Source organism: Heptranchias perlo, chromosome 22, assembly GCF_035084215.1.
Source record: "Heptranchias perlo isolate sHepPer1 chromosome 22, sHepPer1.hap1, whole genome shotgun sequence".
Classification (NCBI taxonomy): domain Eukaryota; kingdom Metazoa; phylum Chordata; class Chondrichthyes; order Hexanchiformes; family Hexanchidae; genus Heptranchias; species Heptranchias perlo.
The window spans coordinates 20,810,581-20,837,483 of NC_090346.1; the positions used below are offsets into that span (position 1 = coordinate 20,810,581).

The 26,903-nt window shown below is 41.1% G+C and overlaps 1 protein-coding gene across 3 annotated transcripts in view; it reads left to right on the forward strand.

Moving 5' to 3' along the window:
* LOC137340580 (katanin-interacting protein) overlaps positions 1 to 26,903 on the forward strand; it is a 205,922-nt gene that overhangs the window by 33,458 nt on the left and 145,561 nt on the right. For all 3 annotated transcript variants that reach the window (XM_068003118.1, XM_068003119.1, XM_068003120.1), the window contains exons 4-8: positions 988 to 1,136; positions 5,105 to 5,214; positions 8,026 to 8,157; positions 25,562 to 25,702; positions 26,065 to 26,311. In XM_068003118.1, the coding sequence (XP_067859219.1) occupies positions 988 to 1,136; positions 5,105 to 5,214; positions 8,026 to 8,157; positions 25,562 to 25,702; positions 26,065 to 26,311 (779 nt within the window). The remainder of the gene's footprint in view (positions 1 to 987; positions 1,137 to 5,104; positions 5,215 to 8,025; positions 8,158 to 25,561; positions 25,703 to 26,064; positions 26,312 to 26,903) is intronic.

Genomic DNA, 26,903 nt, shown 5'->3' on the forward strand with positions numbered 1-26,903 from the left:
ATTTTGGGGAGTCAGTGCTTGTAGAAACATTTCCATATTTTTAATAGTAACAATTAATCTTGTGCAGCATCCGAACATATGAAAATGACAGGCAGGAAAAGACCAGCTGGTCCATCAAGCCTCCCCCCACATTCATGATACTTTAAGCATCATGACTAGATACTTCCTATCCCCCAGCAGCTATGTAATCTCCTGGGAGAGGCAAAAATAAAACCAGGGTTAAAAAGGGAAAACCATCTGGAAAATTCCTCTCCAACCCCTCAGGCGATTAAAACCAGTCCAGGAGACCACATAGGCCAAGCTTATGTTAACTGGTAAATCGCTACCGTTTATAAGATGTGACGTCTGCCCCAGCCAAGAACCGGTCCAGCTCTCTTTTGAAGGCGTGCGGAGAGTCAGCGCACACTGCACGAGCCAGAAGGGAATATTCATTTTGCTTGTTGGATAACTTATGAAACTCATAAATTATAGCAAAGTTTATTTTGCTCAAGTCCCAAATAAAAGTCTCTTTATAAAACTGGGCAGTAATATTCATTCTGCTAAGAAGAAAAAACATTTGAATGACACATGCTGACTATACCTAATTTGCATATTAGTTACAAACTGACTCTGTAATTCATTGTAGAAGCACAAGTATTATAGCATTGAGATATTTATTTTGAAAGTTGAGCGTTTCTTCTCTAAATAAAACACAGACTTCATTATGGCCTTTGATTAGAAAAATATAAAAGGATTAGACAACTGAGGTATTGGCTTGTAATCTATGTGGAGGAACAAAAAGGAGCATGAAAGTCTATTCAACTTGTAAATATTCAACCGGGATTTTTACTGGACAAAATCATAGGGTTTGGTTGCGTACAGTTCAGTTTTGTGAAAAGTATTCAAAATACAATTATTTCTGGTACTAATCTATATAATGTATTAATTGATCATTAAAACAGTTAATTATTTGCATTAGAATTAACCAGAATGCTATTTTATATTCAGGATATTGAAAAGGTTAAAGGCAAAAGATTCTAAAAAAATTCAACTGGAGCGTTTGGAGCAAGGATTTTCTATCTATGTAAATGGTGCTAACTCTGAATTAAAGAGGCAACCGAGATTTGAAGAAACTTCAAGATCAGTATGGACAGCTGGTGAGTGCTGGCTAAATGAATATATGAAATTGATGGGCAGGAAAAGACCAGCTGGGCCATCAAGCCTGCCCTACACTGTGATAACCAGATCATCATGGCTAAACACTCTTCCCAGCCTTCGACCCCCCCCACCCCCATAGCTAGTAATCTCCGGGGAGAGGTGAAAAAACCCAGGCCAATAAGGGAAAACGTACTCTGGACAATTCCTCTCCAACCCCCTCAGGGATCGATAAGATGGACCAAGTGTTATCTATAAAGACAGTTACCTTCTATATGATGCGATCTCTGCCCCAGTCAAGAACTGGTCCAGCTCCCTCATAGAAGGCGTAGAGAGTCAGCAACCACCGCACCAGCCAGCAATGTATTCTAGAGTCTCTCGATTCTCTGCAGGGGGAGAAAAGAACCGTCGAACATCTATTCCTACTCTTACATAGTTTAAACTCGTGTCCCCTGGTCCTCCCCAATCTGGAATAATTTATCAAATAATCTATAACAGAGGAACAAGCTGTTGTGTTGCCCAAGGGAATAAAATATTTCCTTTCGTCTACAGAGATAACATCAGTCTATTGTCTTCTGAGCTGTACAGGATAGAATAGACCATTATTTATTGTCGGTAAGAGAGAAGCTTCAGTCCGAAGGCAAATACATAGATTTTTTTTCTGTGAATAGTGCAGCTAAATTGTGACCAAGCATTACTGAGGCATTTGTAATTTTTCTATCAGCTGTAAATCATAGAAAGTTACAGCACAGAAGGAAGCCATGCGGCCCATCGTGTCCGTGCAGGCCGAAAAAGAGCTATCCAGTTTAATCCCACTTTCCAGCACTTGGTCCGTAGCCCTGTAGGTATGGTTCAAATGCATATCCAAGTACTTTTTAAATGAGTTGATGGTTTCTGCCCCTACCACCCTTTCAGCGGTGAGTTCCAGACACCCACCACTCTCTGGGTGAAAAAATTTCTCCTCAGCTCCCCTCTAATCCTTCTACCAAATACTTTAAATCTGTGCCCCCCTGGTCACTGATCCCTCTGCTAAGGGAAATAGGGCTTCCCTATGCACTCTATCTAATCCCGTCTTAATTTTTTATATCTTAATTAAACCTCCCCCAGCCTCCTTTGTTCCAAAGAAAATATCCTCAGCCTATCCAATCTTTTCTCAGCAAAAATTCTCCAGCCCTGGCAACATCCTTGTAAATCTCCTCTGTACCCTCTCTAGTGCAATCACATCTTTCCTGTAATGTGGTGACCAGAACTGTACGCAGTACTCAAGCTGAGGCCTAACCAATGTTTTATACAGTTCTAGCACAACCTCCCAGCTGCTATATTCTGTGCCTCGTCTAATAAAGGAAAGTATCCCGTATACCTTATCTACCTGTCCTGCTACCTTCAGGGATCTGTGGACATGCACTCCAAGGTCCCTTTGTTCCTCTACACCTCTTCATATCCTTCCATTTATTGTGTACTCCATTGCCTTGTTTGCCCTCCCCAAATGCATTACCTCACACTTCTCCGGATTGAATTCCATTTTCCACTTTTCTGCCCGCCTGACCAGTCTATTGATAGTTTCCTGCAGTCAACAGCTTTCCTTCTCACTATCAACCACAGGGCCCATTTTTGTATCATCTGCAAACTTCTTGATTAAGCCCGCCACATTCAAGTCTAAATCATTAATATATATCACAAAAAGCAAGGGACCTAGTACTGAGCCTTGCGGAGCCCCACTGGAAACAGCCTTCCGGTCGCAAAAGCACCCGTCGACCATTATCCTTGCTTCCTGCCACAGGCGATTTTGGATCCAACTAGCCACTTTCTCTTGGATCCCATGGACTTTTCCTTTTATGACCAGTCTGCCATGTGGGACCTTTTCAAAAGCCTTGCTAAAATCTACGTACACTACATCAAACGCATTACCCTCATCGACCCTCTTTGTTACCACCTCAGAAAATTCAATCAAGTTAGTCAGACACGACCTTCTCTTAACAAATCCATGCTGACTGTCCTTGATTAACCCATGCCTTTCTAAATGACGATTTATGCTGTCCCTCGGAATTGATTCCAATAATTTGCCCACCACCGAGGTTATACTGACTGGCCTATAATTACTCGGTCTATCGCTTCCTCCCTTTTTAAACAACGACGTTAGCAGTCCCCCAATCCTCCTGCACCACGCCTGTAGCCAGGAAGGATCGGAAAATGATGGTCAGAGCCTCCGCTATTTCTCCCTTGCTTCATGTAACAGCCTGGGATACATTTCATCTGGGCAATTTAACCCCTTAATACTTCCTCTCTCACTATGTTTATCCTATCCAATATTTTACACTCCTCCTCCTCCTTAACTACAATCTCTGCACCGTCCCCCTTTTTTGTGAAGACAGACGCAAAGTATTCATTAAGAACCATAACCACATCTTCCGCCTCCACACACGGGTTACCTTTTTGGTTTCTAATAGGCCCTACTCTTTCCTTAGTTATTCTCTTGCTCTTTATGTATTTATAAAATATTTTTAGTTTTCCCTAATTTTACTTGCCAGTATTTTTTCATACCGTCTTTGCTTTCCTAATTTCCTTTTTAATTGATTGACCAATAAAAGCTCTCAAAATATGATTAGGTTGTTAACTGTTCATTATCCCAGCATTAACTATCTTTGGGTGCACTTTTTGATATTCTAGAGTGCTCTTAATTGTACTGTATATTCAAAACAATACATTGAATTGTCCAGATGAAGCATAACTGTATGCAAATTAAACAATTTTTATTCTGGAGGATTTCTGATATAAAGAAACCTACAATCTCCCATTTTATATTTACAATTTGTTTTTCACAAAATAGTCATAATCACTGATCCCTATCTTCACAATCAAAGCTATCCATTCTGTTTCAAAGCTGTAGTGAGGTGGGATATACTGAGGCATAACAGCAATTTATATTCAAAAAGTGCTACTCATAACTGAACATCTGAAAGTATCTTGCATGTGAAAAAGGCGAGCACTGAGCAGGAGCTAAGAAGTGGGTCTCCAGCAGGAAGTGGGGTGATCACAGTCTCTGTCAGAGTATTTTAAGAGGCTTTTGAAACCAGGAAGAGTGATAGCAAGGCAAAGTGGTTTTGGAAGAGCATTGTAGATAGTAAGGCATGTTGACTGGAAAACTAGCCTTGGATAGTGGAGTGGAGGGAATGGGAACCGTCAATAACCCAGAATACGAGGAACAGAGGTGGAAACTGGGCCATATGGCTGAAAGAGATTGCTGGAATGGGCTGTCTAAAGCTTTGGAGAGATTAAAATTGATAAGGATTTTTAACTTAATTTCCTGGGGCACAAGAAGCCAGTGGAGCTTCAGGAGGAGGGAGGTGATGAGGACTTGGTACAGGAGAGCACAAGGGTGTGGGTTAGCTGAAATTTGTGAAGAGTAGAAAGAACTTGCATTTGTATAGCGCCTTTCACAACCTCAGGACGTCCCAAAGCACTTTACAACCAATGAGTTACTTTTGAAGTGTAGTCACTGTTGTAATGCAGGAGACGTGGCAGCCAATTTGTGCACAGCAAGGTCCCAGAAAAAGCAATGTGAGAATGACCAGATAATTTTTTGTTTATTGATGTTGGTTGAGGAATAAATATTGGCCAGGAGTCTGGGGAGAACTCCCCTGCTCTTCTTCAAAATAATTCCATGGGATCTTTTACATCCACCTGAGAGGGCAGATGGGGCCTCGGTTTAACATCTCATCCGAAAGACAGCTCTCCCTCAGCACTATTTCAGAATTCCATTACAAACCTCCTTCGTTGGGAATCTAAGGGCGGGGGGGGAGGAATACCATTTAATTCATATTTTTTAAAAAGTCGTCATCTACATTCTTGGTGCACCTTGTTACTTTTATTATCCTGTTAATTGCTGGTTTCATATTTTATGAAGTAAACCAAAATGCTTTGTTCATGTTAAGCCCGTACATTAAACTTATGTATACAAAATTCTTTTCAGATTCTGCTTCAAGATCAACATTACATGCTGAAGACCTACATGAATTAGATGTAGTAAAACGTAGAACCCAAACTGCACCAGGCAAAGTTCAGCGTAAAGGTTGGGTGCAGGTAAAGACAAATGTGATAAACTAGAATAGAAACTGTATGAAATCTTTGTTATATAGGGGAACATTTCAAGGGCACAGTCTGCCTGCCACTTCCGCATTGCAAAAGTTTCACTTTGTAGCAGTATAAGACTGACTGGTATAGTTCCAGAGTCCAGTCCTGGTCTGACTGTGGAGGTGAGCAGTATGACATCCCCCTCCCCCCACCCCCGAAGAGGCTATCGAACACTGCTTTAGTTTGATGGAAAACTCTGGTGTGATGTCAAGCTAAATATTAAAAATGCTTAGGGGGCTGTTGAGCCTCTTGGGCACTTCACGAGCTTAAGCAGAACTTAATTAATTTTTGTGAGACAGTGACCCTGTCCGCTTAATGCATTTAAAATGTATTAGCCCAGAGCTCTTTCTGACTGACAGTCCAGTTCACTGGCAGGTAATACAAATAAGATACTGCCATTTGTGAAGGTTTCTGAGTATGATAGTTATAGTATAACTGCAAACTTAGATTTTGCTAGGATTGCAATTCACTTAAGATCAGCTCAATAATTTCAGTTATTTTTTGGTAGTTTCCTCAGTCGCAAATTTTTCTGAGATTGCTAGTATTGCTGTCATTATCTAGAATCAGCTATTTTAAGTTCTCAGATATGGATTTTCATCAAACCAACTTGTGTTTGAGAAGTACATAAAGGAGTGTGCTATTTAAGGATAATTTAACTGGGATGTCATATGACAGATCAGAGTTATTTTTTCAATGCTAAGGAACATTAAACAAATTCCTATTTTTTCCGTTGCCCTTTGTTGAACTTGTACAAAGTAGATAATGCAAAGTCAGCTAATTTAAATAATTTGTTGCACTCCAAATACTGAGTGCATGAAGCATTGAGAGTACCTTGGAGGCTGGAATATTGGGTATTATCAATTGCCTTTAAAGCACCATCATTTTTTGAAGAGCACAATGACTCCTTTGACAGATTTGGATTTTGGCACCCAGGCATAGCATGCAATATATATAAAGGATGGTCCTCTTAATGTTAATTGTATCCATGTGATTTATATCAATTAGTGTCAATAGTATTCAGGTTGTGTATCAATTGGGGCTCTTGCATCCATAAAAAGAGAGCTTGTCTAGGGTGTGGTGTGTGTAACGTGGAGCTTTGAATAAAGGCTTGGAAGCAACTGAAGACCAGGCTCTAGTATTCTATCCTTCACCGGGCTATCTAGTTTAGAACAATTAAGAGAGACCATCCAGAAAAAAAAGGAAAACTTTAACTCAATTTGTGCCCCTCCCCTGAAGTGTCCAATCAAATAGGCACCTGGGGCATGATTTTTACTTGGAGCTGGGTACCCCACACATCCGCAGATATTCGTGTGGGGAAACCGGAAGCGAATTGAGTGCATTGCAATCTGCAGTCATAACTCAATTGAAGGTGAGTATTTGAGCTTTCGGGTTTCCCACATGCCAGGCAGCCAGATTGACAGGCTGGCTGCCTGTCGCCAGTGAAAGGGGCTGCAAATCAGAGAGGGGAGGTGGGGGGGCGGGAGGGAGGGAAAGAGAGAGAGAGCGCGAGCGAGAGAGAGAGAGATCGATCAATCATCGGGCTTGGAAAAAATCGGCGGGTGGGGGGATGTGGACGACAACGGGGAGGGGTCAGCCAGCATCAGACATCGGGAAGGGATCAGCCAACATCGGGGATCAGGGTGGGGAGGGTCAGCTAGCGACAACATCGGGGGTTGGGGGGGGGTGTCAGCCAGCATCGGAGATTGGGGGGTGGTCCAGAATTTGGGGGGGTAGTTCGGCTAATCGGGGGGGGGGGGGGGGTTCCTGTCGGCCAGGTGAGTTTGTTGGGCCTGGATGAAGCACTCCTGCTCCTCCAGGCCCACAAGCAGTGCAATAAAGGCACTCACCTCATGGATCCGCCTGCTTTCACCTGATGTGAATCAGAAGCAATAGGAAACCCGAACAAGTAAGGTTAAATTTCATTAAGTTATTCAATACACAAAATATTAAGTACCTCAAGTTTATCAATGAGGTACATTGCCCCTTTAAGTGTTGGCCCACCAGCTTTAAGTGGGGGCGGGACTTCCTGGTGTTTGCTGTGCACATGCATACAACCTGCCTGGGTTAAACCCAGAAGTGGGCGAGTTGGAGCCGGGATGTGGTCCTGCTCCAAATATCTACTATTTTGACTGCCCGCTCGTCCCCAACCCACCCGCTCTTGGCTGTTAAAATTATCCCCCCCCCCCACTCCGATGTCTGGAGAATTGCTTCTGTACTCCAGCCATGTTATGGAGCATTGGCCTAATTTAGTTGGAAGCTATGGCTTATTAAGCCTCATGCAGAGCAAATTGGGCACTGAATAAGCTTTAGCACCTGCTAACGTGAGGCCCTGTTGCCCAAATTGCTGCATTGTATTGCATTATTGGCATCAAAATGTCTGACGTTCGTGCTTCAAATACAGAAGGTATTCTACGTAAATATTTACACATTGCCCTTTTCTGCCCTTATGCTCTTTGTTTTGAGTTTTTATTCAAGATTCAGAAGTGTGCATTTTTAACACAACTCCAGTGTTAATGTCACTTGTCAGCTGGATTCACTTGTATTGTTTTCTTTCCCAATCCCAGAGTATAGATGTCTGTAAGCTAAGAACAGATGAATCCTGACAGACATGCATTGCAGGTTGGAGTACTCAGAGCCACTGAGACTCAAGCCTGCAACCAGAAGTATGGAGTGAGTGCTGTACCATTTTAACATCAGGTTATGTATATGGTAAGGTATCTTAAGTGCTGATATAAATGTAACATTTGTGTTTCATTACAGTCTTCAGTCCATATTAAAACTGAGAAAGGAACACAGTTACACCTAGGTCCAGCTGTAGATTACTCTAATGATTTTGAAGCTTATGAAAGTGTTAATATGGAGACAGAGGACACATCATGTAACTGCTCTAAGGTAATGTCAAAAAAAACACACAGTAATGTAAAGGATTGTCTGTCAAAGTATGTTTTTTTTCAAAAAAAACAACTTCAGCCAACAAGTGAATTTTATTTTTGTGTCCTGTGCAACGTTATCTTTCAGAGTGATCACAGGCTGAGAGGTTCTAAATTTCTTTAGACATTACATAGAATCTACAACATAGAAACAGGCCATTCGGCCCAAATGGTCTATGCTGGTGCTTATACTCCACTTGAGTCTCCTCCCACTTTAATTATCTCTTCCCACTCTTCCCACCGGTATCCCTCTGTTCCCTTCTCCCTCATGTAGGCATCAAGCCTACCCTTCAATGCATCAATGCTATTCACTTCAACTACTCCATGTGGCAATGAGTTTCACATTCTCACGACTCTGTGTAAAGAAATTCCTCTGTTAGTGACTATCTTATATTTATACCCCTTATTTTGAACCCATTAGTGGAAACAATTTATCCACTCTATCGAACCCCCTTCATGATTTTAAAGACCTCTTTCAGGTTTTCTTTTAGTCTTATCTTTTCTAGAGAAAAGAACACCTGCCTGCTCAATCTTTCCAGATAATTGCATCCTCTCAATTCTGGTAATGTCCTTGTAAATCTTTTTTGCGCTTTCTCTAGTGCTTTAATTTTTTTTTTGTAGAATGGAGACCAGAATTGTACACAATACTCTGTGTGGTCTAACCAAGGTACTATATAGATTTAACATCACCACTCTTTTTTGTTCTATTCATCTAGAAATGAACCCCTGTACTTTGCGCTCTTTAAGACTTGTGTTGCTGCTTTTAGTGATTTATGTATCTGTATTCCCAGATCTTTTTGCTCCTCTATCCCAGGAACAAATTCCTTCCAAGGAATAAATGGCCTCCTTATTCCTTCTACCAAAATGAACCACTTCACACTTTGGTAAATTAAGTTCAATGTAGCATTTATCTGCCCACTCTGCAAGCCTGTTTATGTCTTCCTGTATTTTGGTGCAGTCCTCCACGTTATTAGCTGTATCCCCCAATTTGGTATTATCTACAAATTTTGGCACCATTTTGGCTCTGATTTCTGAGTCCCAATATTTTTTGTATATGGTGAACAACAGTGGTCCCAGCACGGATCCCCGCGGGACACCACTTCCCACTTTCTTCTCACAGGTGAGACAGGTAAGTGATTGGTAGTGACTGTGGGCTAAGTTTTAAATTAACATCTAAGACCATAAGAGATAGGAGTAGGCCATTCGGCCCCTCGAGCCTGATCCGCCATTCAATGAAATTATGGCTGATCTGATTTTTACCTCAACTCCACTTTCCCGCCCTTTCCCCATACCCTTTAATTCCCTTGCTGATCAAAAATTTGTCTAACTCAGCTTTGAATGTATTCAATGACTCAACCTCCACAGCTTCTTGGGGTAAAGAATTCCAAAGATTCACGACCCTCTGGGAGAAGAAATTCCTCCTCATTTTCGTCTTAAACGGGCCACCCCTTATTCTGAGACTATGCCCCCTAGTTTTAGATTCCCCCATGAGAGGTAACATCCTCGCAGCATCTACCCTATCGAGTCCCCTCAGAATCTTATATGTTTCAATAAGATCTCCTCTCATTCTTCGAAACGCCAATGAGTATAGAACCAACCTGTTCAATCTTTCCTCATGAGACAGCCCTTCCATACCCGGAATCAACCTAATGAACCTTCTCTGAACTGCCTCCAATGCAAGTATGTCCTTCCTTAAATAAGTGCACCAGAACTGTACGCAGTACTCCAGGAGTGGTCTCACCAGCACCTTGTACATTTGTAGCATGACTTCCCTGCTTTTATACTCCATCCCCCGAGAAATAAAGGCCAATATTCCGTTTGCCTTCCGGATTACCTGCTGCACCTGTATGTTGACTTTTTGTGTTTCATGTACGTGGACACCCAGATCCCTCTGTACCACAGCATTTTGTAATATTTCTCCATTCAAATAATATTTTGCTTTTTTATTTTTCCTCCCTAAATGGATGACTTCGTATTTTCCCATATTATATTCCATCTGATAAATTTTTGCCCATTCGCTTAATCTGTCAGTATCCCTTAGCAGACACTTTGTGTCCTCATCGCAACTTACTTTTCCACCTATCTTTGTATCATCAACAAATTTGGCCACAAGACACTCTGTTCCTTCATCCAAGTCATTGATATATATTGTAAATAGTTGAGGCCCCAGCACTGATCCCTGCGGCACCCCACTAGTTACAGATTGCCATTTTGAAAATTACCCTTTTATCCCGACTCTTTGTTTTCTGTTAGTTCGCCAATCCTCTACCCATGCCAGTATATAACCCCAACATCATGAGCTCTTATCTTGTGCAGTAATCTTTTATGTGGCACCTTATCGAATGCCTTTTGGAAATCCAAATATACTGCATCCATTGGTTCCCCTTTATCCACCCTGCCCGTTACTTCCTCAAAGAACTCTAATAAATTTGTCAGACATGATTTCCCCTTCATAAAACCATGTTGACTCTCCTTGATTGTATTATGAGTCTCCAAATGCCCTGCTACTACTTCCTTAATAATGGATTCTAGCATTTTCCCAATGACAGCATGTAGCATATAACTAAATTTTTAAAACTAATCTTAATTTAATTAATCTAATAAATTAAACGAGGTAAATAATTTGATTAACACTAAATTAATTAATTAAATAAATAAAATGATGGGAGAACAGTAGATGTGTTGCTGCTGCAATATGTGGGAACTTGTGGACATTTTTGTCCAGGGCGACTACATCTGCAGTAAGTGTCTGCGGCTAGAGGAACTTCAGCTCTGAGTTGAGGAGCTGGAGTCTGAGCTGCGGACATTGCGAGACATCAGGGAGGGAGAAAGCTACCTGGACCTTTTGCTCCAGGAGGCAGCCACACCCCTTAGATTAAATACTTTAGAATTGACATGTGGTCATGGACAGTAGAGTGTGAATGCGAGTGAGGCAGATACGGGGATCCAGGAGGTAGTATTGCAGGAGCCTCGGTCCCTGTGCTTGCCCAATAGATTTGAGGTTCTTGTAACCCTTGCAAGCAAGTGCGGGGGTTGCAGGGAGGACGAGCAAACTGACCACGGCATTGTGGTACAGGAAGCCGTTCAAATAGGGGGAGTAAAATGGAAGGTGGTTGCAGTAGGCGACATTATAGTTGGGATAGACACTGTTCTCTACAGCCAGGAGCATGAGTTCCGAAGGCTATGTTGCCTACCCAGTGCCAGGGTTAAGGACATCTCCTCCGGGCTGGAGAAGAACTTGGAGGGGGAGGATCCAGTTGTCGTGGTCCACGTAGGTACCAACGACATAGGTAGGACTAAGAAAAAGTTTCTGCTGAGAAAGTTTGAGCAGCTAGGGTCTAAATTAAAATGCAGAACCACAAAGGTAATAATCTCTGCAACGAGCAAATTGGCATACGGTAAATAAGATCAGAGAGATGAATGCGTGGCTCAAAGACTGGTGTGGGAGAAGTGGGTTTTGATTCATGGGGCACTGGCACCAGTACTGGGGAAAGAGAGAGTTGCTCCATTGGGACAGACGACACTTGAACCATGCTGGGACCAGAGTTCTAGTGAATCGAATAACTAGGGAGGTAGACAGGGCTTGAAACTAAATAAGGGGTGGGGGGGGAGGAGGGAGGGGAGTCCTGGTGGAGAGAAATCTAGAATGCTAAAGAGAAAAGACAAAGAAACAGTGCAGGAAAGTGATTGGGGTAAGGAGAACCAGATTGTGTCAGGAAGGGACAAAGCGTACAAACAGAAGAGTGCACTAACAAATAGGGTCCGGGTAAGAAAAAATGGTAATAAGACAAATAGGGCCATAGTACAAAAAAATGTTAAGATGTCTATAAATGTTAAAAAGACAAATCTAAAGGCTCTGTATCTGAATGCACGAAGCATTCGTAATAAGGTAGACGAATTAACAACGCATATAGATGTAAACGGATATGATATAATTGCGATTGAGACATGGCTGCAGAGTGACCAAGAATGGGAGCTGAATATCCAAGGGTTTTCGATATTTTGGAAGGACAGGCAAAAAGTTAAAGGAGGTGGCATGGTGTTGTTAGTAAAGGATGGAATCAGAGCAATAGTGAGAAAGGATATTGGCTCAGAAAATCAAGATGTAGAATCAGTCTGGGTGGAGTCAAGAAGCACCAAGGGGCAGAAAACACTGGTGGGAGTTGTCTATAGGCCTTCAAACAGTAGTGGTAATGTAGGGGACGGCATCAAACAGGAAATTAGAGATGCATGTAACAAGGGTACTACAGTAATCATGGGTGACTTCAATCTACATATAGACTGGCCAAACCAAATTAGCAATAATACTGTGGAGGATGAATTCCTGGAGTGTGTACAAGATGGTTTTTTAGACCAGCACGTTGAGGAGCCAACCAGGGAACAGGCTATCCTAGATTGGGTATTGTGCAATGAGAAGGGGTTAATTAATAATCTTGTTGTGCGGGGTCCTTTAGGGAAGAGTGATCATAACATGATCGAATTCTTCATTAAGATGGAAAGTGAAGTCGTCCAATCTGAATCTAGAGTCCTAAATCTAAACAGAGGAAACTACGAAGGTATGAGGAGTGAGTTGGCTATGATCGATTGGGAAGGTTCATTAAAAGGCATGACTGTGTATAATTGTTGCAATTCATGCATTCGTTCCTTAAATGTTAGCATTTAAGGAACGAATGCATGAATTGCAACAATTATACATTACTTTCTGGCACAAAAACACAAAAGGAAAAGCACCCCAACCATGGCTAACAAAAGAAATTAAGGATAGTATTAGATCCAAAGAGGAGTCATATAAAGTTGCCTGAAAAAATAGCAAGCCTGAGGATTGGGAGCCATTTAGAATTCAGCAAAAAAGGACCAAGTGATTGATTAAGAGTGGAAAAATAGAGTATGATAATAAACTTGCAAGAAACATAAAAATGGACTGTAAAAGCTTCTGCAAGTATGTAAAAAGAAAAAGATTAGTGAAGACAAATGTAGGTCCTTTACAGTCAGAAACGGGAGAATTTATAATTTGGAACAAGGAAATGGCAGTGCAATTAAACAAATACTTTGGTTCTGTCTTAACGGAAGAGGACACAAATAACTTCCCAGAAAGGCTAGGGAACCAAGGGAGTAGTGAGAAGGAGGAATTAAAGGAAATTAGTATTTGTGAAAAATAATAGTGCTGGAGAAGTTAATGGGACTGAAAGCCGATAAGTCCCCAGGGCCTGATAATCTGCATCCCAGAGTACTAAAAGAGGTAGCCATGGAAATAGTGGATGCATTGGTTTTCATCTTCTAAAATTCTATAGATTATGGAGCAGTTCCTGCAGATTGGAGGGTGGCAAATGTAACCCCACTATTTAAAAAAGGAGAGAGAAAACGGAACTACAGACCGGCTAGCCGAATATCAATAGTAGGGAAAATGCTGGAGTCTACGATAAAGGATGTGATAACAAGACACTTAGAAAATATCAACGGGATTAGATAAAGTCAACATGGATTTATAAGAATATATGAAATAGGAGCAGGTTAGGCCGTACGTCCCCTCGAGCCTGCTCCGCCGTTCAATAAGATTATGGCCGATCTTGACCTCAACTCCACTTTCCCGCCCGATCCCCATTTGCCTTGATTCCCTTAGAGTCCAAGAATCCTGCAGTGATTGCTTAGCCCTTTTAATAACAGCTTCAATTGACTGATACTTTCAATGAGTGATCAATAATCATACCTAAATCCTATTCTTTTTCCACATTTGCTAATGTACATTCATTCATTATGTTTCATAAATCCTGTTCCAAATGACTTTATATTTATCTGCAACTGCTATGCCTCAGTTCATCAATTTAGCTGGCCTGCATCTCTTCGATTGGTATTAATTTCTTTTGTACCTGACCAAATAGCTTAATGTCATCAGAAAAATTTACCATATTGCTAGAAATATGCTCTTCCATATTATTTATGAATTGTGCGAACAGCAGAGGGCCCAGAAATACCATTTTCTGACAGACCTTTTTCCATTTATCACCTTCTGCTTTGAACTAATTAGTCAGATCCCAATTCATTTATTTAATTTGCCACTGATTACATGCGATGTGGGGATAAATTTTCACCTTTACTACCTGGTCAGTAATCTGGTGAAGCAGATCACCCGCCCGCTGTAGAGCCCACCCGAATTTCACCCCATTGCCTTGCTGACATATGTTACATTCCGGTCCTCCAACACCTCCAATTTAAATTTCTCATCCTTGTGTTTAAATCCTTTCATGGCCTCGCCCCGACCTGTCTCTGTAACCTTCTCCAGCCCTACAATCCGGCCCCAGAACTCACCATTCCTCTGACTCAGGCATCTTGTGCATCCCTCCCTCCCTTTGCCATTGATGGCCATGCATTCAGTTGTCTGGGCTCTGGTTTCTGGAATTCCTTTCCTAAACCCCTCAGCCTCTCCACCCCCCTCCTTTTTAAGACTCTCCATAAAACCCACTGCCTTGACTAAGCTTTTGGTCATCCCCCTCCTAATGTCTCCTTCTTTTGCTTGGCATCCATTTTTGTTTGCTTATGCCTCTGGAAGCGCCTTGGGATGTTTTTGTACATTAAAGGTACTGTATAAATGCAAGTTGTTGTTTCTCTCCCCCCATGAAAGGGAAATCATGTTTGACAAACCTCCTGGAATTTTTTGAGGATGTAACTGGTAGAATAGATAAGGGAGAACCAGTGGATGTGGTTTATTTGGATTTTCAGAAGACCTTTGATAAAGTCCCACATAAGAGGTTAGTGTGCAAAATTAAAGCACATGGGATTGGTGGTAATATACTGGCATGGATTGAAAATTGGTTAACAGACGGGAAACAGAGTAGGAATAAATGGGTCTTTTTCGGGGTGGCAGGCAGTGACTAGTGGGGTACCTCAGGGATCAGTGCTTGGGCTCCAGCTATTCACAATATATATCAATGATTTGGATGAGGGAACCAAATGTAATATTTCCAAGTTTGCTGATGACACAAAACTAGATGGGATCGTGAGTTGCGAGGAGGATGCAAAGAGGCTTCAAGGCAATTTAGGCAAGTGGGTGAGTGGGCAAATATATGGCAGATGCAGTATAATGTGGATAAATGTGGTGAAGTTATCCACTTCGGAAGGAAAAACATAAAGGCAGAGTATTATTTAAATGGTGATAGATTGGGAAATGTTGATGTACAAAGGGACCTGGGTGTTCTTGTACACCAGTCACTGAAAGCAAACATGCAGGTGCAGCAAGCAGTTGGGAAGGCAAATGGTATGTTGGCCTGCATTGCAAGAGGATTTGAGTACAGGAGCAAGGATGTCTTAGTACAGTTATACAGGGCCTTGGTGAGACCACACCTGGAGTGTTGTGTGCAGTTTTGGTCTCCTTACCTAAGAAAGGATATACTTGCCATAGAGGGAGTGCAGCGAAGGTTTACCAGACTGATTCCTGGGATGGCAGGTCTGTCGTATGAGGAGAGATTGGGTCGACTTGGCCTGTATTCACTCGAGTTTAGAAGAATGAGAGGGGATCTCATTGAAACATTTAAAATTCTGTTAGGTTTAGACAGACTGGATGCAAGGAGGATGTTTCCCCTGGCTGGGGGGTCCAGACGAGGGGTCACAGTCTCAGGATGCAGGGTAGGACATTTAGGACTGAGATGAGGAGAAATTTCTTCACTCAGAGGGTGGTGAACCTGTGGAATTCTCTACCACAGAAGGCTGTGGAGGCCAAGTCACTGAATATATTTAAGAAGGAGCTAGATAGATTTCTAGACACAAAAGGCATCAAGGGGTATGGGGAGAGAGTGGGAATATGGTATTGAGATAGAGGATCAGCCATGATCATATTGAATGGCGGAGCAGGCTCGAAGGGCCAATGGCCTACTCCTGCTCCTATTTTCTATGTTTCTAGTCCAAGTCCTATCCTTTTTTGTTCTGTAGCCATCTTTCAATCCATTCTTCTACCTGACCCCTGACTCCACACACTCTGATCTTTTGTCATGAATCTCTTATTTTGTATCTTATTGAAGGCCTTCTGAAAGTCCATGTATACCATATCCACTAGTAAGTTGGAGGAGGAAGGGTTCAGGTAGATATAATAGTAACCTAAAGATAAGAAAAAGAAGAAATACTAGCAAAGGTCAGGGTACAAAAATAGTAAAGATAACATAAACACTCAGGGAACAGAAAAGTTTATAGGAAATTTCAATAAAATACCTGATAAAAGCAATGGAGGAGAAATGAAAAATAAAATCATATTAAATTGCCTGTATAACAATGTACAGAGCATCAGCAACAAAATGGGGAAATTGGAGGCAGTAATTAGAAGTGAGGAAATAGATGTAATAGGATAATGGAAATAGGATAGGATTGGCAGATAAAAATATAGGCTGTAATGTGTTTTGAAATGATAGGAAAGGAAGATGGGGTAGCTGTGTTAATCAGAAATAACATAATGGCAGAAGTAAGAAAGGACATAACAAACAAAGATAGAAATCAAATCCACTTGGATGGAGATAAAGGATAGGAAGGGATCAGTCACGCTATTAGGGATATACTATAGGCCACCGAATAGTGGAAAGAAAGTGGAGGGATAAATAATTAGGCAAATATATGAAATGAGTAAAACAATACAATCATAATAATGGGGGATTTTCAACTACCCTCATAAAAACTGGCAGGGAGAGGGGAGAAAGGGATAGAGTTTTTAACAGTGTATACAAAGACTCCTTTCTGACTCAATATGTTAAAAACCCAACAAGGGAGGAAGCACTGCTAGACTTGGTAATGGGAAATGAGCCAGAGCAGATAAGAGAACTAAGCATGGGATAACATCAAGGGAGTACTGATTACAATACAATGAAGTTTAAGATAATAATTGAGAGAAATACAGATAGTACAAAGATCAAAGTAATAGATTGGAAAAAAGCCAAATATGAGGGAATGAGGATGGAGCTAAGGAAGGTAAACTGGGAAAAAATATTGACTGAGGTAGAACAGTAGTGGGCAATATTTAAAGGAAGGATCAATAGAGTTCAGGAGAAATAATATTCTACTAAAAAATAGGAACAAACTAGCCAAGAATGAGATACCATGGATGAATAAAGGGCTGAGGATAAAATTGAATCTAAAGAAAAAAGCATACACAAAGTACGTAAGCAATAAAGAAGAGGATGGCAAAAGGGAATATAAAATGAAAATATCAAAGCATATTAAAAAAATAGTGAAGTATTCTATAGACACATAAGTAACAAATGGAGAATTAAGATAGGGATAAGGCCATTAGGGATGAGCAAGATAAACTCACAGCATATTAAATAGATACTCCTGAAGAGGATAACAAAGAGGCAGGAACATAAGGTTTTGGAATTAAGAGAAAATCTAAACAAATTCAGGGGAGAGTAGTGCTGAGCAACCATTTAAAAAGAGCGGGTGAGCAGCCCTGTACCATCGTTTAAAAAGAGCGGGAGAGCCGGCAGTAAAGCAAACACAAGGGAAAAATCTGAATAAGTGACGTCATGGTGAGTGCAGAGGGAAAAGTGGCGAAGCCCGAGGAATTTAAGCTACGTTTAATTTATTATCCACACTCTTTTTAACTATAAAGCAATCTATCAACTTCAAATAAATAGTTAAGTAAATAAATAATTATTCAGAGTAATTAATTACTAATTAATTTGAAATCAAGCTTAAAATCCATTTACTAAATATAATCTGGACCTCAAGTGATTCTATTAGTTCTAGAAATACATTACTGCTAACTAATAAATAAATCAATGAAGATTAGAAATGGCAGCACAGGCAGTATGTCGGTATTGCTGTATGTGGGAGTTTGTGGACAGTGAGGCTGACCCGGATTGCCACATCTGCAGAAAATATCTCTGCCTTGAGACGCTCTGGCTCACTTTATTTTTAACAGTCATTTTATACTTATGTTCTATAACTGTATCTGTTCCCTGACTGTTTATGTTACCCATATTCCATACCTTCGTCTGACCTTTACTCTCCTCTCCTGTTTCTTTTATCTTCAGGTTTATGTTAATTTCAGCAGATCTTCTCCCCCCGTCTGAGTAGTTTAAAGACTTATCCATAGCCCTATTTATCCTTTCTGCTAGGACTCTGGTCCCAGCTGTATATCTCCCTTCTGTTTCCTTGATGTCGGTGGTAGGAAAGACAATGGAATCTTTACCCAAAGATAGAATAGAAAAACAAGTAGAAACGGAAAATATAATAACGAATAGTCAGCACATATTTCAAAAGGGAAGATCATGCTTGACCAACCTTACTGAATTCATTGAAGAAGTAACAGAAAGAGTAGATAAGGGTAATGCAGTAAATGTACTATACTTGGATTTTCAAAAGACCTTCGATGAAGTACCGCATAGTAGACTTATGACTAGGGTGAGAGCGTATGGAATGGAGGCAAGTAGCAGAATGGATAGGAAACTGGCTACGAAACAGAAAACGGAGAGTAAAGGTTAAAGGTAGTTACTCAGACTGTGGGAAGTGGTGTTCCATAAAGATCGGTGCTGGGACTGCTGCTGTTCACCATTTACATAAATGATTTGGACTTGGGAATCAAGTACAATTTCAAAATTTGCGGATGACACCAAATTGGGGGTATGGTTAATACTGAGGAAGACTGCGGCAAAATACTTGAAGACGCAAACAAACTGGCAGAATGGGCGTGTAAATGGCAAATGAATTTCATTTTTGATAAGTATGAGGTGGTGCATTTTGGTAGGAGGAGTAAAGAGGCCACATACTCCTTGGAAAACAATAGTCTAAATGGGGTAGAGAAGCAAAGGGTGTGAAGGGGTACAGAGTCACAAATCATTAAAAGTAGCAACATAGGTTAACAAGGCCATAAAAAATGCAAACAAAGCACTGGGGTTCATTTCTCGAGGAATAGAATTGAAAAGCAGAGAGGTTACATTAAACTTATATAGAACCTTGGTTAGACGACACTTGGAGTATTATGCACAATTCTGGTCTCCCCATTACAAAAAGGATATAGAGGCACAGGAGAAGATGTGAAAAAGATTTACAGGAATGATACCAGACCTGAGAGGGTACAACTATCAGGAAAGATTGAATAGGCTAGAAAAGATAAGGCTGAGGGGTAACCTAATAGAGGTCTTTAAAATTAAGAAGGGGTTTGATAGGGTAGACGTGGAGAAGATGGTTCCACTTGTGGGAGAATCCAAAACTAGAGGTCATAATTATAAGATAGTCACTAATAATTCCAAGAAGGAATTCAGGAGAAACTTTTACCCAGAGAGTGGTTAGAATGTAGAACTTGCTACCATATGGAGTAGTTGATGCGAATAACATAGATGCATTTAAGGGGAAGCTGGATAACTACATGAGGGAGAAAGGGGTACACCCGTTGAGCCAAATGACCTGTTTTTGCGCTATGAATTCTATGTAATTTAATTTGAGATTTTTACTATAGTTATGGAGCTTTAATTGCTGATTGTTAGAAAACCACTTGTTAGAGAGGCCAACCAAATTTAAAGAGCATAACTAGGGATATGCTTCACACTGTGTTTAGCTTGAGCCATTGTATATCATAAAATACAGAAGGTAAAAGAGCTGCATATATTATTTAGTACTTATGGAAAATTCACTATCGTGTCTAAATTTGCTATATAAAAATGACATACAGTATTATTTAATGGGTAGAATAAATTCAGAGAAATTCGTAGAATAGTCCTGGATACAAGGTGTTCAGGAAAGATAGGGAAGGAAAGAAAGGGAGGAGGGGTGGTGGCAGTATTGATTAAGGAGAATATTGCAGTGCTGTAGAGAGAGGATGTCCTGGAGGGGTCAAGGACAGAATCTATTTGGTTAGAGTTAAGAAACAATAGAGGTGTCATTACACTACTGCATGTATTTTATAGGCCACCAACTAGTGGGAAGGATATAGAGGAGCAAATTTGCAGGGAAATTACAGAGAGGTGCAAGAGCCATAGAGTAGTGATAATGGGGGACTTCAGCTATCCTAATATAGACTGGGATAGTAATAATGTAAAGAGCAAAGAGGGGGAGGAATTTTTGAAGTGTGTTCAGGAGAACTTTCTTGACCAGTACGTTACCAGCCCAATGAGGAAGGAGGCATTGCTGGATCTGGTTCTGGGGAATGCGGTGGGCCAAGTGGAGCAAGTGCCAGTGGGTGCTCATAGCATCATAAGGTTTAGATTAGCTATGGAAAAGGACAAGAAGGAATCTAGAGTAAAAATACTCAATTGGAGGAGGGCCAATTTCAGTGGGATGAGAATGAATCTGGCCTGGGTAAATTGGAATCAAAGACTGGCAGGCAAAACTGTAATTGAACAATGGGCGGCCTTTAAAGAGGAGATGGTTCGGGTATGGTCTAGGTACATTCCCGTGAGGGGGAAAGGTAGGGCAACTAAAGCCAGAGCTCCCTGAATGACGAAAGAGATAGAGAGTAAGATGAAGCATAAAAAGGGGCGTATGACAGATGTCAGGTTGATAATACAAGTGAGAACCAGGCTGAATGCAGAAAGTTCAGAGGGAAGTAAAAAAGGAAATAAAAGGGGCAAAGAGAGAGTATGAGAATAGACTGGTGGCTAACGTAAAAGGGAATCCAAAAGTCTTCTATAGGCATGTAAATGGGTGGTAAGAGGAGGGGTGGGGCCGATCAGGGACCAAAAAGGAGATCTACACACTAAGGCAGATGGCATGGCTGAGATACTAAATGAGTACTTTGCATCTGTCTTTACCAAGGAAGAAGATGCTGCCAAAGTCACAGTGAAAGAAGAGGTAGTTGAGATACTGGATGGGCTAAAAATTGGTAAAGAGGAGGTTCTAGAAAGGCTGGCTGTACTTAAAGTAGATAAGTCACCAGGTCCGGATGGGATGCATCCTAGGTTGCTGAGGGAAGTAAGGATGAAAATTGTGGGAGGTACTGGCCATAATTTTCCAATCATCCTTAGATACGGGAGTGGTGCAAGAGAACTGGAGAATTACAAATGTTAGTCCCTTGTTCAAGAAAGGGTGTAAGGATAAACCCAGCAACTACAGGCCAGTCAATTCAACCTCAGTGGTGGGGAAACTTATGGAGATCAAATCTGGGACAAAATTAAGTCACTTGGATGAGTGTGGATTGATTAGGGAAAGCCAGCACGGATTTGTTAACGGCAAATCGTGTTTAACTAACTTGATAGAATTTTTTGATGAGGTAAAGAAAGGGTTGATTAGGGCAATGCGGTTGATGTAGTGTATATGGACTTCCAAAAGACGTACAGGGCACAATTTCCAAATTTGCAGATGACACAAAACTTGGAAGTGTAGCCAACAGTGAGGAGGATAGTGATAGACTTCAAGAGGACATAGACAGGCTGGTGGCATGGGCAGACACATGGCAGATGAAATTTAATGCAGAGAAGTGTGAACTAATACATTTTGGTAGGAAGAACGAGGAGAGGCAATATAAACTAAAGAGTACAATTCTAAAAGGAGTGCAGGAACACAGAGACCTGGGGGTATATGTGCACAGATCTTTGAAGGGGGCAGGGCAGGTTGAGAAAGTGGTTAAAAAAGCATAGAGAATCCTGGGCTTTATAAATAGAGGCAGAGTACAAAAGCAAGGAAGTTATGATGAACCTTTATAAAACACTGATTCGGCCACAGCTGGAGTATTGTGTCCAATTCTGGGCACCGCACTTTAGGAAGGGTGTGAAGGCCTTAGAGAGGGTGCAGAAAAGATTTACTAGAATGGTTCCCAGGATGAGGGACTTCAGTTAATGGATAGACTGGAGAAGCTGGGGTTGTTCCCCTTAGAGCAGAGAAGGTTGAGAGGAGATTTGATAGAGGTATTCAAAATCCTGAGGGATCTAGACAGAGTAGATAGAGGGAAACTGTTCCCATTGGCGGAAGGGTCAAGAACCAGAGGACGTAGATTTAAGATGATTGGCAAAGGAACCAAAGGTGACATGAGGGAAAACTTTTTTACACAGCGAGTAGTTAGGATCTGGAATGCACTGCCTGAGTGGGTGGTGAAGGCAGAGTCAATCGTGGCTTTTAAAAGGGAATTGGATAAGTACTTGAAGGGAAAAAATTTGCAGGGCTACGGGAAAAGTGGGGGGGGGAGACGGGTTGGGGGAGCGTGTGGGGGGAGCTGTGACTTTGTTATTGGATCTATGAGGTTGTTGTAGCACTACATATTCAAAGCTGATTTCCTTTCCGTGGAGGGTGGTGGTAGTTTCATCTCATTGTGATAGGGGAGGTGGTAACACATTTTCTGTGCTTTTGGACGGGCTCACCAGCTGTTTATTGGCTTGGGCTGTCCCTTTACCATTCTGTTGGGGTTTTCAAAGCTTCTCTTGTGCTCGTGCACAAAGGCCGTTCGTGGGCTGCTTCGTTTCTTGGACGGGGCCGTGATTCATGCGGGGGAGGCGAATTGTCCTCAGGTGGGTGGCGTTGGGAGATGCACACTTCTCGTTTGGTGTTGTGGGGTGGCCCGGCACTCTTGATGGGGGTGGGTGGTGTGGGGAATTGACTTGGTTTAGAAGCTACTCTGCTTTTGCCATTGGTGTTTATTATCGCTGATTTGCTCACAGGTGCTCTCAGCTGTCTGCTTTTTCCAGGTTTCTACACAGTTTCAACGGTCCTGCATTTTTTGTTATGGTTCACTATCAGTCCTGCTTGTCTACATGGACACTTTTCTTCCTTAAATTTAAACAGCCAGTTGAGACCTCATTTAAGAAGTTCGTGCACATAGTTTGAGATTCGTGTACATTTTAATTAATAAACAGAAACCGGTTTCAGAACGCATATCTTAATTGACACCACTATCTGCTTTTAACGGCTCATGTGAATACCACAATCACGTATTTCTATCTTCAAATAAACAATGGCCCAGGAATCGCTCAGAGTGGCGAACCAACAATGCTCGCCACTCCATAGATTTATACTAACCCACTAACTTACCGCGGTCTTTACTGCCTGCACTTCCTCTAATGGGAAGCGGAGAAAAGCCCAACGTTAGCTCCAGCTAGGCTAGGACCCATGGGAGAAGTGAGAGGATCACTCTCTCCCCTCGACCAATCAGATTGCAGCATTTATGACCAGGTGCGAACGGTTTCTGCAGGCTGCAATGTTAAATCCAGGAAGTGAAAGGTACAACAGTGAAATCTTTTGTAAAAACAGTTACAGACAGTGGAAAAAAAAGAGAAGGTAAGAAATAATTGAATTAAATAAGAGACAGAAGGAAAAAGTTTTTTTAATGACCTAAAACTATTAAAATAAGAAGTAATGAGACTCCACATTTTTAAAAGTAAATTCTTAGTTGTTTGGCAGTCAACTAGTTAGCCTCAGCTGGAGTATTGTGTTCAGTTCTAGACACCACACTTTTGGAAGGATATCAAGGCCTTAGAGAGTGCAGAGGAGATTTACTAGAATGGTGCCAGGGATGAGGAACTTCAGTTATGTGGAGAGACTGGAGTAGTTCTCCTTAGAACAGAGAAGGCTAAGGAGAGATTTGATAGAGGTGTTCAAAACCACGAACAGTTTTGACAGTGTAAATAAGGAGAAACTGTTTCCAGTGGCAGAAGGGTCAATAACCGTAGGACACAGATTTAAGGTAGTTGGCAAAAGAGCCAGAGGTGACATGAGGAAACAGCAGTGAGATGTAATGATCTGGAATGCACTGCTTGAAAGGGTGGTGTAAGCAGATTCAACTTTCAAAGGGGAATTGGATAAATACTTGAAGGAAAAAAATTACAGGGCTGTGGGGAAAGAGCAGGGGATTGAGACTAATTGGATAGCTCTTTCAAAGAAATTGGACATGAATTTAGATTTGAGGTTAGGATCAGATCAGCCATGATCTTATTAAATGGCGGAGCAGGCTCGAAGGGCCGATTGGCCTATTCCTGCTCCTATTTCTTATGTTCTTAAAGAGCCGGCACAAGCATGATGGGGCCGAAAGGCCTTCTCCTGGATGTACTTACTATGATACTATGGTTAAGACTGTTAAAACTTAGTTTAGACCTGGTATTTTTAAGCATACCTGTTTTATAGCGATATTACTTACTTTCCAGCTGGGCAGATGAGCAAGTTGGCGCTGGAACGCTGTTTCCACTGATTCCAGCCGGCGATATCCCTTTCATTCGAAGCTGTCATATCGCCGGCGAAACAGGAGGAGCAAGTTCCGGATTTCTGTGTTTGACTGCGCATGTGTGAGAACTTGTTCCTCGATTTCACCACTAACAATGGTGAGCGCTGTTGAGCTCACTGTTCTTTTTTAATCAATTTCTGGGCCAATGAGGATTATTCAGGGTTGTCATATAAAGTAACATTTTGTTCACAGCGTTACCTACTGGTGTATTACATTTGCAATGCTAAAACCACTCATCAGTTTTAATATATAATAAATACAAAGATGGTCTGTGTACTGTGCCAATGTACTTGGAGGTCTTGAGGATTTTGACTCAAGGAATCCTTTGGATCTTTAATTTACAAGGGTTGTGTGTGGAGTTAGACAATATACTTCTTAACAGCATTTGCATCTTTTACACTAATTGAGCAGCTGTTTTGATGTCAGCGATGCCCATATACCATCCATTTCATGATATTCCTACCTGCTAACTCAGAAGATCTCAATTATGATTCAGTTATATAGTTATTGGAATTAGATACCTTCATGGATTCTCCTTGTTTTTTTCCTCTTCTGTGTGGTCTTCCTTTGATTTGATTTTATAAGTCCGGTCAATTTTCTTTAGCAGGTTGGACAAACTTCTGAGTCCCAAAGGCTGTTGTTAAAACTCTCTTTACTTTCCTGGTTGCAATTTCTTCTGTGATGTTCCAGATATGGACTGTAGATGGGAGACTCTTTTCACAGGGAGAGAATCTTGTATCATTTGAGAAGGAATTTAAGAAACTAGATGCTTGAGACAGGGAAGTATACTACAACGACAGCAACTTGAATTTATATAGTGCCTTTAAAGTAGAGAAATGTCCCACAGTGTTTTATAGAGATGTAAGAAACAAATACACACACATCTGAAGAAGATTGGTGACCAAAATCTTGGTCAAAGAGGTGAATTTTAAGGGATTGTAAACAATTTTACAACACCAAGTTATAGTCCAACAATTTTATTTAAAATTCACAAGCTTTCGGAGGCTTCCTCCTTCCTCAGGTGAATGTTGTGGAAATTTTAAGGGAGGCCTTTTATAAGAGGACAGGAAGGTGGAAAAACTGAGGGTTTTAGGGAGGGAATGAGAATGCAGAGCGTTGAGCCTCGGCAACTAAAGGCTGCCAATGTTGTGGTAAGCCTATTTGAGTACATTTTATGTAAGATTTTGGCTTTTGCTCCAAAGTGTATTTTATATTTGCAGATTTTCTTTTTCTCAATTTCTTGCAGAATCTTGCTGAAGAATCTTCTAGGAAAGAAGGCAACTCTTGTGTCTTAGCAAAGGCTTCCTTCATAAAGCCTGGAAGGACATCAGACAAAATCTTTTGTGATGGCAGTGAAAAAATACTCCTGAACATGCAAGATGTTAAGGTGTGTGCTGGCAGTTCTAGTTAATCCACAGTGTATAAATTGCACTTGTCTGTGTTAAAGTTACTATTTTTAATTATAAAATTGGTCCTAAATAACACAGGATTTTTTACTTTAGATCCAGTAAGAATGATTCTTTATATATTTGTTCTCAGGATGTGGGCACTGCTAGCAAGACCATATTTATTGCCCATCCCTAGTTGCCCTATGTCAACCATGTAGAGTGGGACTGAAGTCACATGTAGGCCAGACCGGGTAGGAGCGGCAGGTCCCCATCGCTGAAGGACATTATGATCAACATCTTAATAGCTTACTGATTATTATATTTGTTAGCCCTCTACTTAATGTACCACCTGTTGCATTAGATGTTGAGAAGAAGCTTGCAGCAGACTGCTGACCTCCAGCTTAATGACGAGAAGAGCACTGGCAGTGAGGACTCCGATTCTCTAGAGGACGATAAAATTGGGGAGCAGATTGAAATTCAAGAACCAACAGAGAGTCTGGAAAATTTACAGCTGAACAAGCAGTCTTTCCAGAGGGGCTCAGAGGCTAAACACTGCAGTCTACACCCTGGAGATCTGATAGTACTTGATTTTGGGCCGAGTACAAAAAGTAAGTTTTTAAGATTTGAGAAATTTCAGCATTAACAGAATTTTATAGAATTCTTGTAAAGCAACATACTTGTTTATTTGTTTAAAGTTTGCTTCCACAGCTTTATTGGAATGGTACTTTAATATTTGTTCATTAGATCAACTCTTTTTGCCGTTTTTTTCCTTTTAAAGCAATGAGCACATTGTAGTATAGAACCAAAAATAATTTCATATGACCTTTATTTGGGATTTTTTTTACACTTCAAGCAGTCATGTTGTTTAACTGCCTGTGGTAATACACTAATATATTACAGGGCTGTAGGAAGAGGGGAGGGTAGTGGGATTAGTTTTGGATTGCCCTAGCATGAAGCTGGAACTAGCAAAGAGCAGGTGGGCCAATTGCGGCTTCCTGTGCTGTGAACCTCTATGATCTTAGGAACTGCAGTACAATGTTCTCACTTTTTAATACCCAGCGTTTACATGAGTAATATATAAGTGTGTCACATTGTATACACAGATACAGAGCGTTATGGGACATTCACTGGGTGCAGGAGGTGGGGGTGGAGTGTAAATCAGAATATTTAGTAGGATGTGGAAACTTTTTAAGAGAAATC